General features: G+C 47.7%; 1 protein-coding gene across 1 annotated transcript; it reads left to right on the top strand.

Annotated features, from left to right (window-relative positions):
• The first annotated feature begins 7241 nt into the window (after positions 1–7241).
• On the top strand, positions 7242–13364 carry gpn1 (GPN-loop GTPase 1). The gene is made up of 12 exons (XM_070829933.1): positions 7242–7430; positions 8111–8204; positions 8302–8408; positions 8539–8576; positions 9396–9569; positions 10429–10474; positions 10561–10707; positions 11551–11633; positions 11817–11856; positions 11950–12040; positions 12708–12815; positions 12898–13364. The coding sequence occupies exons 1-12, from the start codon at positions 7251–7253 to the stop codon at positions 13002–13004; spliced, it is 1215 nt and encodes a 404-aa protein (XP_070686034.1). The 5' UTR covers positions 7242–7250; the 3' UTR covers positions 13005–13364.
• Positions 13365–16513: the final 3149 nt, after the last annotated feature.

The raw sequence follows: 16513 nt of genomic DNA, 5'->3' as shown, positions 1-16513 counted from the left end.
CTTGTCTAATATGTTGTATGAAAGTGTTTGTGTCCTTTGAGTCAGCTCAGTGAACACTTTCTGCTCTCAGTCTCTAGTTCACTGTCTTCTTCACTTCATTTAGTCCATTATGGTCCATGTAAAGGCTTTAGGGCGGGGCTACCTGCTCACTGACCAATCAGAGGAGGTCTTCATAGAACAAACTGGCTCCAAAAAAACCAAGATGGCGACACCCATAAAGCCAAACTGGAGGCTTCAAAGTGGCTCGACACACCAGTGTGTGTGTGTGTGTGTGTGTGTGTGTGTGTGTGCGGCTGGTTGGGAGTGTTTTATTTCCTGTTTCCTAAAGTGGGGGGGCCAATCATCCTGCTCTTACCTGGACAAAGCCTCCGCACACACACACACTCACTCAGACGCCTGACGGACGTCACGCTACAGCCAAAAGGAGATTCAGACATTCTCCAGACAAAACAGCTGATCGGCGGATCAAAGGTGGAGGCCGGCAGCTGGGTGGATGAGGCCGGTGACGGAGGCTGTGTTACTGCCTCCCTCTCCACCTTTTCATCATCAGCTTTCTCCACCACTTGTTTCCTCTTTGCTAAAAGCTCCACGGCGCCTGGAACATTTGAAAAAGAGGATATTGCTCCAGATTTCATCACTTTAATTAGTTCAGATGAAATAAAAGAGCTGAATGTGATGATTATTTAGAGCCGGGATGAGGACTGAAGCGGTTGGCGGTCTTCGTTAGCCTGCGGTGAAAAGCCTCAGGAACGCTCATTCTGCTCATTTCCACCTCGCTGCACCGTAAAGGAGCAGTCCACCTGCTTCAGACCGCTTCTTCTCAGCTGCTGTGTTTTAAACATCGCTCTGACCCTCTACCTGACACCAGGGAGGTCACGTGGCTTCTCTGGAGCATCATGCATGTTTTTCAGGAGGTCCCAGAGGCTCCTGAAACAGGCCTGTGAGGATCGTGCACAGGATTGTATCAAAGCAGGTCCAGTTTCCTGCAACATGCACTTTTTTTATGTCTTTTCAGCATAAAAATGTGACTCTGTTGTGTCCAGAGACCAAAACAGTGTGCATTTACATTTGTTCTCTCTTCTTTCTGATGTGATGAGGAGACCAGCTGGCCCACTGAGTCCACCTCCTGTCCTCCTCTTCCTCTCTAACTCCAGCTCCTGTTGAAGGTGAGGACGAGTGTTTCTGTTGAGTCAGAGGCTGAAACATCTGCAGCAGCCACAAAGTACTGATTGTGAGCATGAAGCCGTGTAAAGCTGCTGTAGGAGGAGCTCTCACAGTTTGTGTCGCTGCCTGAGGAGTCGACACACCTGAAGATCCTCAAGAGTCTCCAGAAGGTCTCTGGACTATGAGACAAACGGGATCAACAGGATCCATTTAAGGTGGAAATCTGTCTGAGATACGACCTCCCATCAGTGTGTGTGTGTGTGTGTGTGTGTGTAGCTCTGAGGTGTGTGTGTGTGTGTGTGTGTGTGTGTGTGTGTGTGTGTGTAGCTCTGAGGTGTGTGTGTGTGTGTGTGTGTGTGTAGCTCTGTGTGTGTGTGTGTGTGTGTGTAGCTCTGTGTGTGTGTGTGTGTGTAGCTCTGAGGTGTGTGTGTGTGTGTGTGTGTGTGTGTGTAGCTCTGTGTGTGTGTGTGTGTGTGTGTGTGTGTGTGTGTGTGTGTGTAGCTCTGAGGTGTGTGTGTGTGTGTCTGTGTGTGTAGCTCTGAGGTGTGTGTGTGTGTGTGTGTGTGTGTAGCTCTGAGGTGTGTGTGTGTGTGTGTGTGTGTGTAGCTCTGAGGTGTGTGTGTGTGTGTGTGTGTGTGTGTGTAGCTCTGAGGTGTGTGTGTGTGTGTGTGTGTGTGTGTGTGTGTGTGTGTGTGTGTGTAGCTCTGTGTGTGTGTGTGTGTGTGTGTGTGTGTAGCTCTGTGTTGACCCTGAAGTCCTTCGTCACTGTTTTTAGGGGAACAAATGAAGAAATGTAAACTGACTCGTCACTCTCCGGTTCTGAGGTGTTGGTGATGGTGCTGATGGTGCTGATGGTGCTGATGGTGTTGATGGTGCTGATGGTGTTGATGAAGAGGAGGATGAGCAGCTTCTTCACCTCCACCATCCTGCAGCCTCACATTTTGGCTTCAGCGTGAACACACAGCTGCTGTGACATCGTCTCTGAGCCTCATCAATCTCTGCTCAAAGTGTGGAGGGAGTGTGTCCACCTCTGTGCCTGCTCCTCCTCCTCCTCCTCCTCCTCCTCCTCCTCCTCCTTCAGGCCCTGACAGCAGCCATCATTTATCTTGACAGCAGCCGGTTTGTCCTCGATGTGAACAACAGAGTCAGACTGTCGTCTCACAGGTAAATAAGCCGAATGGAACAAAGTACATTTACTCAGACACTTAACGAGCTTCACTTCCTGCTTCTGCTCCACTGAAGAGTCACTCCTGAGGTCACTTATGTCACAACTGTGACATATTATGTTTTAACTCCTGGTAAAATGCTGCTGTCTGCTGTAAGAGGCTGGATGCTGAGTGATGTGATGCAGCCTGCACACATGTCTCTGTTAAAACGATCTTTAGTTCACTTTTATCCTCTGATGAAGCAGGTAAAACATTCAGTCACAGTTCTTGTTTCCAAATGTTCCAAATCTAGTCTGTTTTTCCCTACATGTGATGAAACAGCAGTAACCAGTAGAAACACATCACTTCATACCTGTACATTATTTCTACATGTCACTCTGTGTGAATGCAGATGAAATAAGGATTCATGTCCATCTTTTATTGATATTAGATACAGATTGTTTCTGGATTCTGGCTGAGAGGCCAAACGGAGGGGAAGTGACCCCGACTGTTCCTCTGCACCGCCTGCTGTTAGTTTTAAAGGGTTAACCGGAGCCTGGCGCTCAGCAGCGTCTGTCTCTGCAGACTCACATACCAGCGCAGAGTTCAGCCGGGTCGGGCGGAGCGCTCGCAGCACGGCGGGTCACAGGGGTCAGATCTGCAGAGGAGATACCAGCAGCTGCAGGAATCCGGCTCAAGTCCAGACTCAAGTTCCAGCGTACGGAGGAGAGGCTTTCACAACACAAACCAGCAGCAACAACTAAACTGTGACTGTGCAGGACGGTCTGACCCCGGTCCTGGTCCTGGTCCTGGTCCTGGTCCTGGTCCTGGTCTATCTCCGTCTGATTACTTTGATGACTAATTTACTTTTATATTGTGATCAATAAATCTCTGATAAATTGGTTTAAAATGTCTCAGTTTCATTCAAACATGGAGGAATCAGTTCATAAAGAGTGTTTCCACCAAATGTTACTGGATCCAGTTTGATTTGTGCTAACTGGGCTAACTGGGGCTAATGCTTGTGCTAACTGGGGCCATTGTTTGTGCTAACTGGGGCTAATGCTTGTGCTAACTGGTGCTAATGCTTGTGCTAACTGGGGCCATTGTTTGTGCTAACTGGGGCTAATGCTTGTGCTAACTGGTGCTAATGCTTGTGCTAACTGGGGCTATTGTTTGTGCTAACTGGTGCTAATGCTTGTGCTAACTGGGGCTATTGTTTGTGTTAACTGGGCTAACTGGGGCTAATGCTTATGCTAACGGTGCTAACTGGGGCTAATGCTTGTTTAAAAGAAACAGAGAATGAAAAGTGATGCCTGCCGTTGTCGTTGTGTTCAGCAGCGACTTTACTTTTCTGTTACGGAGTCATTTGTCCACAAAATAACCACAAACACAAACTGAGGAGACTGAGAACTTTTCCAGGGTCCAGTCACAGAAACACATCACATTACACATCACCTGTCCTCAGGGGTGCTCGTAGACAGTCGATGGGACGAAGGGTTGTGGGGAAAATCAGACAGACAGAGGGACAGACAGACAGACAGACAGTCCCTCTGTCTTAGTCAGATGTGAGTCTCTGCACAGCTAAATGAACGGCCGTGGCGAGGCCTGTTTCCTCCGCCGGTCAGCTGCTCTGATGAATCAGAGCTGACTGATGGGAGCTCGGTGCTCTCAGAATAACAGCGTGTGAGTCATCATCACACTAACAGCTCAGTTCAATAATTCAGCGCTCCTCTGTAAGCATGAATTATTGAGTCCGGAGTATGAGAGGCCGCTCTGCTCTCATCAGGAACACGGTTTCTTTTCTTTCCTGATCGGCTCCTGCAGGCCGGACGGGGGGGGGGGGGGGGGGGGGGGGGGCTCTCACGCTCCTCCTCAGGTGAACTTCACAGGAAACCATGTGAGCAAAACACACATTAGAACGTTCATGTCCACAAAGTCTGAAAACTCCCAGCTCCACTGTTTTTACCCTCACTGGGTCAGCGAGCACGTTTATGTAAGTCAGGGGTGTCAAACATACGGCCCGCGGGCCAAAACTGGCCCACCAGAGGGTAAAAATTAGAGAGAAGACAAACTTCAGGTCGTTCAGAATGTAAACGTTAAATGTGAACACTTTCAGAATGAACTTGTACTTTTTTGCACTAAATCATCATCTGAATCATGTTTGGAGAACTTGACAGTAAAACTGATGCAACTACCTGATGAATCAATTGGCTGATTGACATTTAATTCACTGTCAACAGTGATAATTGGTTATAAAATGGCCACACCGGTAATTATTCTACCGGCTCATCAGTAAAATCATTGGTGCTCTGGAGCCTCTAAACGTCAGCAGAAGAACAACAGAAATGATTTTATTGAACGTGAAGCGCTTCATCAGGCGAACAACAAGCCGGACGACGAGGCTTCTATCGATCAGTGTGTGTTAAATGTCTCATCTATGATCTTTGTGTGTGTGAGTGGACTCCAGCAGGAGAAGCTGGGAGCAGAGTGGTGATCCGAGGAAAGAATAAATACTGTGTGTGAACACGTGTGAGGGATGGTCCTGCTGTTGCTGCTCTCAGCTCTAGAGACAGACCAGATCACAGGTCCACACCTGGAGCAGGTTTACAGGGTTTGATGTTCAAAACAACACTTTGTTTGTTCCAGCTTCTGTCTGAACGCCTCGTTTTAGAGGAACAGAAACAATCTGCTGCTTCGCTGTCGCCTTCGACGTCTTCAGGTCAGCAGGAGCTGGAGTTAGAGAGGAAGAAAGGATGGGAGGACAGGAAGTGGACTCAGGAGGTCACATGACCACCAGATCCCCTTATGACATCATAAAGGGAGGCTAATCTCAACGGACTGACAGACGGAGCAGAAACAGAGAGACGACGGTCACAAGCTGCATCGTTTCCTGTGAATCCATTCTGTGTGAAATCATGAGAATAAAATCAACCTTCTAGATTTTATTACAGAGCAAATAAATGTTTCTGTGAGGAAAATGTCCAGATTAGCTCTGGCTTTGATGCACAGCCTGGTGTTCTGGTGTTCCTGCTGCTGCTGAAGTGAGATTCAGATTTAAAAAGCTGCTCTGACTAATGAAACCGAAGCACTCGCTCTCCTCTCTCACATTCACATGAATCTCTAATAAAGTGTCACAATCATTTCATCACACGCGGCCCTGATGAAACACAAACTACAAAGGGAAGTTTTAAAATTATAATGCCGCGCATTAGCACTCGCTGAATATTTCCTCTCTTTTCAACGGGATGCATTTTAATAAGACGCGCTGCATTCATTTGCATTTTCTGCAAACCCTTCGGAGTCGGAGGAGAAGCGTCGGACGTGGACGGCATGTGAGGAAGGTTTCAGCTCAGACGGTTGGAAGAAATCTTCAGTCTGCACCGACAGTGTCTGACATGAGTTCACCTGAATGATCCTTTTTCATCAGTCACTGATCGGTGCTGCGCTTTAACATCTTATTCATAGTGATGTAGTTGGTGTTTCCTGCTCTGCTCACAGTCTCTAACGGGATCAAACAGGCCATGTTTCTTCTTCTGCTGCTTTAAATGTGTTTCTAACGGGATCAAACGGGCCGCGTTTCTTCTTCTGCTGCTTTAAATGTGTCTCTAACGGGATCAAACAGCCTGCGTTTCTTCTTCTGCTGCTTTAAATGTGTCTCTAACGGGATCAAACGGGCCGCGTTTCTTCTTCTGCTGCTATAAATGTGTCTCTAACGGGATCAAACAGGCCGCGTTTCTTCTTCTGCTGCTTTAAATGTGTCTCTAACGGGATCAAACGGGCCGCGTTTCTTCTTCTGCTGCTTTAAATGTGTCTCTAACGGGATCAAACAGGCCTCGTTTCTTCTTCTGCTGCTTTAAATGTGTCTCTAACGGGATCAAACAGGCCGCGTTTCTTCTTCTGCTGCTTTAAATGTGTCTCTAACGGGATCAAACAGGCCGCGTTTCTTCTTCTGCTGCTTTAAATGTGTCTCTAACGGGATCAAACAGTCTGCGTTTCTTCTTCTGCTGCTTTAAATGTGTTTCTAACGGGATCAAACAGGCCTCGTTTCTTCTTCTGCTGCTTTAAATGTGTCTCTAACAGGATCAAACAGGCCGCGTTTCTTCTTCTGCTGCTTTAAATGTTTCTAACGGGATCAAACAGGCCTCGTTTCTTCTTCTGCTGCTTTAAATGTGTTTCTTGGATGTACTTCCTGTTTTGTTGTGCTGCAGCTACAGACAGCAGCTAAAGTCACAGTCAGAGTGTTTCTCCATCCCAGATGAACCTCTGGTCGTCATGGTGTTAAAAACCCTCTGAGCGGCTGACGTCTGGCCTGGTGCCCCCCCATTAGAGAATAATACTGATGTAACATTTACATAACATATACTCAGTGAGGTTTGGTTTGTACTTTGTATATGTGTCATTTGTAGTTTGTGCATGTTGACCCAGTAAACTATGTGTATTGTTGTACCTGCAGTATAACTACACACTGATAGAACAGTGGAGACAGACCACTGTGAGGATCTAATAGGCTGAATCAGAGTGCTGTTGGAGCGCCATCTTGAGGCCTCCTGGCTGCTTACAGACAAGACAAGAAGGTCTTTACTTTAATTACATGCAAGATACCAGGAGTGTGTGTGCCCCCACCATGAGAAAATGAATAAAACAAGGAAAACAAGACAGGTTAAGTGCATTAAAGTCAGATGGTTTGGGACAAGCATTAAATGTATTTCACAGAATGTGTAATAAATAATAAATAAATGTCTTTTTAAGTTCCTGAGTGAGGTAAAAGTAGGAAGTGTTATGAAATAGAAAGACTCAGATTTTTGTACTTTAGTAAACCAATTAAATAAATGTACTGAGATACATTAATGATGCATTAATAACATTAACTCCTCTTTTACGACATTTTACGACAGCACCAGCGTCTTTCCGGCTGCCGGTTCCTCACAACATTAAAACAACATGGCGGAGTCGGCGCAGTGTGGCGGCGCTGGTCCCGGTCCTGAGGAGGTTTTAATGGAAAACCAGGAGGGTTCTGCTGCGGGGGCAGAAGGCGGGGCACCGGGAGCTGCTGCCCGGGACAAACCCGTGTGTCTGATCGTGCTGGGCATGGCGGGCTCCGGGAAAACCACCTTCGTCCAGGTGAGTTAGCCAGTGTGGCTAACGTTAGCTAGCTGCGTGAGTTAGCTTCTTCAGCCAGGTAACAACAAGAGAGGTGTTGACAACCCGGTCTGGTCCGGGTCATTGTTTACAATAGTACTGGTAGAATATTTCGGGTTTCATCACTTTACTGTGGACCCGTGTTAACCAGTGCTAACTATTAGCTGTTAGCTGGCGGCTAACTTGCTGCTAGCTTACATCCTCCATCGGATGTAGTTCAGTGATGCGGACATTAGAGCCACATGTAGACTGTGTAGATTCTAGAGAAGAGTCTGCTTCATGTAGTCTACCCTCATTGGGGTGCATGGTGTGGACAAAATAATAGAAACACCTGTCAGTGTAACATGGTGCAGCCAACAGCACCACAAACTCCATCCTCCAGGTGAGGCTCCTCCTCTGAGAACAGCTTCAACATCATCACCTTCATGCAGCTGTGTTTTATTAGCCTGCATTAGAGGAAGAGTGTAATACAGCTAGTGCAGTTTAAACTGGTCTTATTAGTTTTATATCCATTAGAGTGTGACGCAGTGTTAACAGATGCAGTATTTGACCCTGACAGGCAGGTTGGCGGTGGACCACCCCCCCCCCCCCCCCCCCCCCCCCCTCTGGTTCTTATGTGCCAGAGCTCTCTGTTCTTCTTCTCATGCTTCTGTCTCCTCCAGAGGCTGACGGCTCACCTTCACACTCTGAAATCTCCTCCGTACGTCATCAACCTGGACCCTGCCGTCCACGAGGTCCCCTTCCCTGCAAACATCGGTGAGGGCCGGTCTATTTTCTGGACACACAGAGCAAACATTTAGCAGTACCAGTGCTCCTGCTCCCTGTAGCCTTCAGTCTGTCCTCTTCCCTCCAGACATCAGGGACACGGTGAACTATAAGGAAGTGATGAAGCAGTACGGCCTCGGACCCAACGGCGGCATCGTGACGTCGCTCAACCTGTTCGCCACACGCTTTGATCAGGTGACTCAGTCTGACTCCACTTCCTCCCATCAGCTGTTTAACTGAGATTCAGGATGAGCGTAACCGAAGCTGTGGGTTAGTGTGATGAAATCAGGACTCGTTCTTCTGACTGTGTGTTTGTGTTGTTCAGGTGATGCAGTTCATAGAGAAGAAGCAGCAGAATCACCGGTCAGTATCCGCCTGTGTTTGTCCCTGTGTCCTCTCTCTACAGCCAAGTGCATTCTGGGAGTTGGGGGCTGATCGGACAGAAACGCGGCCGCTTCAAAAAACACCAACGAGCGTGTGGAGCGGCGCTGCGCTGCGTGTGCCATCAAATGAGAAAACGGGACGTTATGTGGTTCATCGTAGTTAGAGACGGCCAACGTCAGCCTTTCGTCAGCAGTTGTCATTTTTCCGCTGTTCCCACCACATGACATCACAACAGGAAGGACGCGGTAGAGTAGTGAAGCTCGCCTCTTCTTTGAGATGATATGCGTCTAAAAACGGCTAGAAAAACAAGAGGAAAACTATGATTTAGCTGCCGTCATCTTCTTCTATTGACCACGTGGTCGTTTCCTGCTGGCTGCCTCCTGTGTGCCTGCGGGGTGGAACAGATGTGTGGGTGTGGGGTTAGCGAGCTAACGTCAGGTGTAACTCTGCTCTTAGCAGGTACATCGCCATGGTTCAGGGGAGCAGACCTGTCACCTGCTCACTAAACAACGTGGATTTGATCCGTGTAGATCTGACGAGTTCTTGACAGTAAAACATTTCTAAGCTATAAAACAGTCCTGAATGACTCAGCAGGAAACTGACGGTGCTCCTTGATGTCGCCTCATTGATCACTGATGATTAATGATTAAGATATATTGAGTTCACCTGTGTTTTACTTTTTATTATTATTATTTTTACATTGACGTATTAAAAGGTCTTAGATGTAACTCGCTGATTCATGGAGACACGCTGCAGAAGAAGTCTCTGTCTCTCTCTGATGACCTTTGACCTCTGCAGCTACGTGCTGATCGACACCCCGGGACAGATCGAGGTCTTCACCTGGTCGGCGTCTGGAACCATCATCACGGAGGCTCTGGCGTCGTCCTTCCCCTGCGTGGTGATCTACGTGATGGACACGTCCCGCAGCGCCAACCCCGTCACGTTCATGTCCAACATGCTGTACGCCTGCAGGTAAGTCAGCGTCCGGGGGGGGGGGTAGATTTCTATGATGTTTTCAGGAAAGTGTAAAAACTGAATCTGTAATTTAAAATTCCTCCTGTTTCTAAAACCCCTCACCATCGGACTGAGCTTCATATATAATTCTGTAAAATGTGTTCTGTGTATGAAAGTGAGACACTGAACTGTTTTCCATCATGTTGTAGCTGTGAGACTCTGGTTCTCCAGCAGGGGGGGCCAACAGATCAGACTGGACTAATGTTCCTCCTGAACTGTGCTGATAGTTCACAGTCTACTTGTTCTAACAGGAGATTAAACCTCAGCTTAAACCAGAGCCTCCTTCAGCTGGGGTTTACTGGTCTCTGTAGACGTGGATCAGGTCTCTGGTTAGACGTGGATCAAGTCTCTGTAGACATGGATCAGGTCTCTGGTTTAGACGTGGATCAAGTCTCTGGTTTAGACGTGGTTCAGGTCTCTGGTTTAGACATGGATCAGGTCTCTGGTGTAGACGTGGATCAGGTCTCTGGTGTAGACGTGGATCAGGTCTCTGGTGTAGACGTGGATCAGGTCTCTGGTTTAGACGTGGATCAAGTCTCTGGTTTAGACGTGGTTCAGGTCTCTGGTTTAGACGTGGATCAGGTCTCTGGTGTAGACGTGGATCAGGTCTCTGGTGTAGACGTGGATCAGGTCTCTGGTTTAGAAGTGGATCAGGTCTCTGGTTTAGAAGTGGATCAGGTCTCTGTAGACGTGGATCAGGTCTCTGGTTTAGAAGTGGATCAGGTCTCTGTAGACGTGGATCAGGTCTCTGGTGTAGACGTGGATCAGGTCTGTGTACATTCAGAGGATCTCTGAACATGATGTCTCTCTCCCTCAGTATTCTCTACAAGACCAAGCTGCCCTTCATCGTGGTCATGAACAAGGTGAGGTCACTTCCTGTCCTGGAGTCGTGTCTCTCTCGGTGTCCTTAGCGCTCGCTGACCGTGCTGCCGTCTTGTTGTTCGTGCAGACGGACATCATCGACCACGGCTTCGCTGTGGAGTGGATGCAGGACTTTGAGGTTTTCCAAGACGCTCTGAACCAGGAGACGTCGTACGTTAGCAACCTGACGCGCTCCATGAGTCTGGTGCTGGACGAGTTCTACACCAACCTGAGGGTAGGAGGGCGGATTACTGGTTTACTGGATTACTGGATTACTGTCTGATGTCTGAACCCCGAATGTTCATCTTCTTCTTCTGTCCAAGTTATTAGAATTAAACTGTTTACTGTTTCACAGAGTTTTACTGTTTCATCTCATTTCATGTTCATGGAACATGGTACTCTCTGGTACTTTTACGCCTTGGCCTTGTTTGTAAAGATCCTGGTGTGTAAATGACTGCTAGGTACAAAAAGTGTTGGAAGTGATCCAGTAGATCACCTCAGTTGGTGGAATATCGCTCTCATTAAACCCACCAGACTGCATTGACAAACACAGTGATTTTACCTCACCAAACAAGTGAGCTGCTGCTCTACTGCTGCCTCGATTGTTGGTTGTTTGTGTTACTGTGTGTCACACAAACGTTGTGTTGGATCCAAACGGATCCTTTAAAACACCAAAGTCCCTCAACAACACAAACACACTGACTGATGGAGGCAGCAGCAGAGCAGCAGCTCCTGTGTCCTGTTCTCTAAAATCCCTGTTTTAGTGAATGTAGTCTGGTGTGTGTGCTGTTTGTGGTTAAACCAAAAGGATCTTCCAGGTCTCTCTCTGTAGGGATCCTTTCCATGATGCTGTCACATCTACTATCAATCTACTGGACCAGTTCCAACACTTTTACTACCTACCAGTCACTCAGACACCAGGTATCTTGTAAGTCCTTTATTTGTGGTTGTGGTGATGTTGCTGGTAATAAACTCTTCCACATGAACACACTCGGAGCTGATCAGTAGACTCAGAGTTAACAGAACCAGCTGATAACCAGCTCATTTATACTGGTGGACTGTGTCTCCGTGTCTGCAGGTGGTGGGCGTGTCCGCAGTCACAGGAAGCGGATTGGACGAGCTGTTCGCTCAGGTGGAGGACGCCGCCGACGAGTACGACAGGTGAGTTAGAAACAGTGACCTCAGTGTGTCTCATGTTCTTCTCCAGACACAGAGCAGCTCTCAGCTCTGTTCACCTTCTTTTAAACATGTTAAAGTTTTAACTTTGAATCTGGATGTGTTTGTTGATGACATCACATTCTCCTCAAGTTTGCTTAATAAACTGAACTCTTCCTCCTTCCTCAGGGACTATCGACCTGAGTATGAAAGACTCCGCAAACAGCTGGTGAGTGTGTCTGTCTGTCTGTCTGTCTGTCTGTGTGTTTTCTCTCTGTTTCCACACACGTCTTCATGTTTTAACTGACTTCCTGTCCATCAGGCGGAGGCTCAGAGCAGGAAGCAGCAGGAGCAGATGGAGCGGCTCAGGAAGGACCTGGGAGCTGTCGACATGACGACCACAGCGTCCACAGGTACAGCCGACCGCCACGGAGAATAAAGAATAAAATAGTAACTAACTGATGGAGGCAGCAGGAGACCAGCAGCTCCTGTGTGATGGGAACTAAAATCCCTGTTTTTGTGAATGGAGTCTGGTGTGTTTACAGGGAGTGATATAGCATCAGTTTATTATCAAACTCCATAGTAATTTTGCCTCATAGAACACAGGACTTTGTGTGACTTTGGTGTCTTAAAGAGTTTGTTTAGATCAACTAATAGTAACACAAACACACTGACTGATGGAGGCGGCAGCAGACCAGCAGCTCCTGTGTTCTGTGAGCTAAAATCACTGTTTTAGTGAATGTAGTCTGGTGTGTGTGCAGAGAGCGATATAACATCTTTGTCTCCAAACTGCATTGACAAAAACAGTAATTTAAAATCGGAGAACACAGGACTTTGTGTGTGTGGTGTTTTAAAGGGGTAGTTTGGATCAACTACCCCTTTAAAACACCACAGTCCCACAATAACAGAAACAGACTACCTGATGGAGGCAGCAGCAGAGCAGCAGCTCCTGTGTCCTGTTCTCTAAAATCCCTGTTTTAGTGAATGTAGTCTGGTGTGTGTGTCAGTGGCTCACACAAGCTCTTCTAGTGGACGTACTAGTCCTTTAGACACCTGAACGTCTGTATGATGTGACCACAGAGGAGGCTGACGTCGCCGGGCCCAGCGACCTCATCATGACACGTGGTCACCATGACGACAGCGATGAGGAGGAGGTGGACAGCGACACGGACGACATCGACCACGGCGGTGAGAGTTTTATATCAGACACTATTAATAAAAAACCAGGAAATGAAATAAATAAATACAATAGTTTTATTTTATCTTCCAGTGACGGAGGAGAGCAAAGAGCGAGACGCCTTTGGGAACTTCCTGACGGAGAGGAAGCAGGTGGTTCGAGTCCGAAACAAGAAGTGTGGGATGCCTGAAGGGCCCTGACCTCTGACCTCTGACCTCTGACCTCTGGAGGAGGAGGAGGAGGAGGAGGAGGAGGAGGAGGAGGAGGAGGAGGAGGGGATGAAGGTGAGGGAAGGTGTCCCTCGCTGGGGCTCAGACTATCACCTGGAGCAGGTGGACGCAGTGGAGGCAGACTTCCAGTGGTGTTTTTTCTCACATGTCCGATCAGGTGACCCCTGACCCCGTGACCTCACTCATTCGGTGAAGCTGATTGGCTCCTGAGTGCTGCTCCTTCCCTCAAGAGAAAGTTCTATTTTTATACCAGTAAAGACTCTATTCTGCTTTTCCTGTTTTTTTCATGACTTGGTTTGTGAAAGAGCTGAAAAGATTATTGATCTACAAAATAAAAAATATTTAAAAAAGCTTTTAGTTCAGCTGGTGTTTTCAGGAAGCCTCCAGTTCGGCTTCACGGGCGCCGCCATCTTGGTTTTCTGGAGCCACAAGTGATTCTGATTGGTCAGGATCAGGGTGGCACTGATCACGGTGTTATCGATCAGCGTGGCATTGATCACAGTGGCACTGATCAGGATGACATTGATCAGGGTGACACTGATCAGGATGGTATTGATCTGGATTGTATCGATCTGGATGGTATTGATCAGGATTCCACTCATCAGGGTGGTATTGATCAGGATGCCATTGATCAGGATGCCATTGATCTGGATGGTATTGATCAGGATGCCATTGATCTGGGTGGTATTGATCAGGATGCCACTGATCTGGGTGGTATTGATCAGGATGCCATTGATCAGGATGCCACTGATCAGGGTGGTATTGATCAGGATACCACTGATCTGGGTGGTATTGATCAGGATGCCATTGATCAGGATGCCACTGATCAGGGTGGTATTGATCAGGATGCCACTGATCAGGGTGGTATTGATCAGGGTGGTATTGATGACTGCAGCTCGCTCTCTCCACACACACAAACTGGCCTCATTCATCCTTCAGCTCTGTGAATGGATTCAGATTCTCCGCCTGCCGACCATCTGCCAACACTCCCTCGCCTACACGCTCGCTGAAATCCGGCAGCGTGGTCGGACCGAAGAGCAGCTGAGTCACTTTCCACTGGCTTCAGTGAAAAACACAGAGTACATTCAGTGAAAGGCAGAGCGGGTCTCCATAGAACACACTCTGCTTCAAAGGAAGCAAGAAATAACAAGAACAATAAACTCTTCATACAGAGAGCTTCATATGAAACCAGCATCACATTAACATTAAAATAGGAAACAGAATGAAAAGAATTAAATAAAAACAAGTGAAATCAGTAGAATTTATAGAAGCAGCATTAAAAAATAGAACAAAAGGCTTAAAGGAGTTCAGAGAGTTCAAAGATCAACTGAGCAAAGAAGTTTAGATTTAATCATGTTGAGCTGATGTCTGCAGGCCGTCTCCTCCAAAGGCTGCGTCCTGTTCTCCTGTTCTCCTGTTCCCCTGTTCCCCTGTTCCCCTGTTCTCCTGTTCTGTTCTCCTGTCCTCCTGTTCTCCTGTTCTCCTCCTGTCCTCCTGTTCTCCTGTTCTGTTTTCCTGTTCTCCTGTTCTCCTCCTGTTCCCCTGTTCTCCTGTTCTCCTGTTCTGTTTTCCTGTTCTCCTGTTCTCCTCCTGTTCCCCTGTTCTGTTCTCCTGTTCCCCTGTTCTGTTCCCCTGTTCTCCTGTTCTCCTGTCCTCCTGTTCTCCTGTTCTCCTCCTGTCCTCCTGTTCTCCTGTTCTCCTCCTGTCCTCCTGTTCTCCTGTTCTGTTTTCCTGTTCTCCTGTTCCCCTGTTCTCCTGTTCTCCTGTTCTGTTTTCCTGTTCTCCTGTTCTCCTCCTGTTCCCCTGTTCTGTTCCCCTGTTCTCCTGTTCTCCTGTCCTCCTGTTCTCCTCCTGTTCTGTCCTCCTGTTCTCCTGTTCTGTTCCCCTGTTCTCCTCCTGTTCTCCAGTGAACCTCCAGTAAAGCAGCAGCAGAGTCTGAAGGCTGAATCCTGTACTTGTATCTTCTATATTAATGTTGTTCTATCTTTGATCTAATTGTGGTGAAGCTTGTTTGTTTTTATATTTCATATATTTCTAATATATTATTATATCTTCACTGATTCTGACTGAATCCCGTTTTCTGCTCTTTCTATAAAGAACATAATAAACTAATGAAGAGATCACAGGTGAAACCACCTGCAGGACAGATGAGCTCCACCTTCACTAACCTTAACCCATCAAACAGGATCGATCGATCACTAGAGTCAGTGACAGACTGAGGATCTTTACTTTGAGTGTTTTGAATGTTTGGTGCTGATTCTTCTGTTCTTAAAGAGCTTCAGTGAGCAGGAGGAGCTCCATCTGTCACTTCAACAAACTTTATTGACATTTTACATTTGAACAAAGCAAGAAAAAAGGTGAACAGCAGCACAAGTCGTTAGATCAGAGGTAAGGTGTGTGTGTGTGTGTGTGTGTGTGTGTGTGTGTGTGTGTGTGTGTGTGTGTGTGTGTGTTCCCCTGCAGTGACTCACCTCTGCTGACATTCAGCCCACTCTGTTGTCTCTCTCTCTCCTCTGCCTGCTGCTCGCTCGCCCCTCCCTCACTCTCTCTCTCTGCCCCCCCCCCCCGTCCTCCTCCTCAGTGGGCTGCAGACACGAACAGAAACAGAAGAGCCGAGAGTCACGACGCCTCGCCGACACAAACAAACACACGACTGCTGGCAGAGAGACACACACAGAAGCACACACACACACACAGACACACACACACACACACAGACAGAAACACAGACACACACACACACACACAGACAGAAACACAGACACACACACACACACACAGACAGAAACACAGACACACACACACACACACAGACAGAAACACAGACACACACACACACACACAGACAGAAACACAGACACACACACACACACACACACAAACACACACACAGACACACACACACACACACAGAAACAGAAACACACACACACACACACACACACACTCACAGAAACAGAAACACACACACACTCACAGAGAAACACACACACACATACACACTCCACTCCCAGGACTCAGTGGGCGGGGCCACCTGCACGTCTCTTCTGGCTCCATAAAACCAAGATGGCGACGGCAGTAGAGCCAAACTTGAGGCTTCACAGTGGACAGAGTGTTTGTAAGAAGGAGCTCTCTGCAGTAAAAACACCTGTACTGATCAGGTGATCAGGTGGTAAGAGTACTCAGGTTCTCAGTGGGCGGGGCCGTCGGCCTGCTGACGGGCCGGAGGAGGTCACATGACGGTCTGAGTCTGAAGGCGTCTGGACACGACGGGGACTCGAGGTCTGATTTGTTATGCTAAGCTAACGTCGCTAACGCTGCTCCATCACGTGTTCCTGATTGGTTCTATTCTAGTGATGTGGTTCTAGGATGGTGATGTTCGGTTGTCGTGGCGCCGCAGTCGTGGATGTGATGCGTGCTGCTCAGCGTGTCTTCGTCTCATTCCTTCCATAAATTAATGTTGGTTTATTTAAAATCTT

The sequence above is a fragment of the Pempheris klunzingeri genome, chromosome 1 (genome assembly GCF_042242105.1).
Source record: "Pempheris klunzingeri isolate RE-2024b chromosome 1, fPemKlu1.hap1, whole genome shotgun sequence".
NCBI classification, from domain to species: domain Eukaryota; kingdom Metazoa; phylum Chordata; class Actinopteri; order Acropomatiformes; family Pempheridae; genus Pempheris; species Pempheris klunzingeri.
Note: the sequence above shows the minus strand (reverse complement) of the source record. Positions and strands in the feature narration are given on the sequence as shown.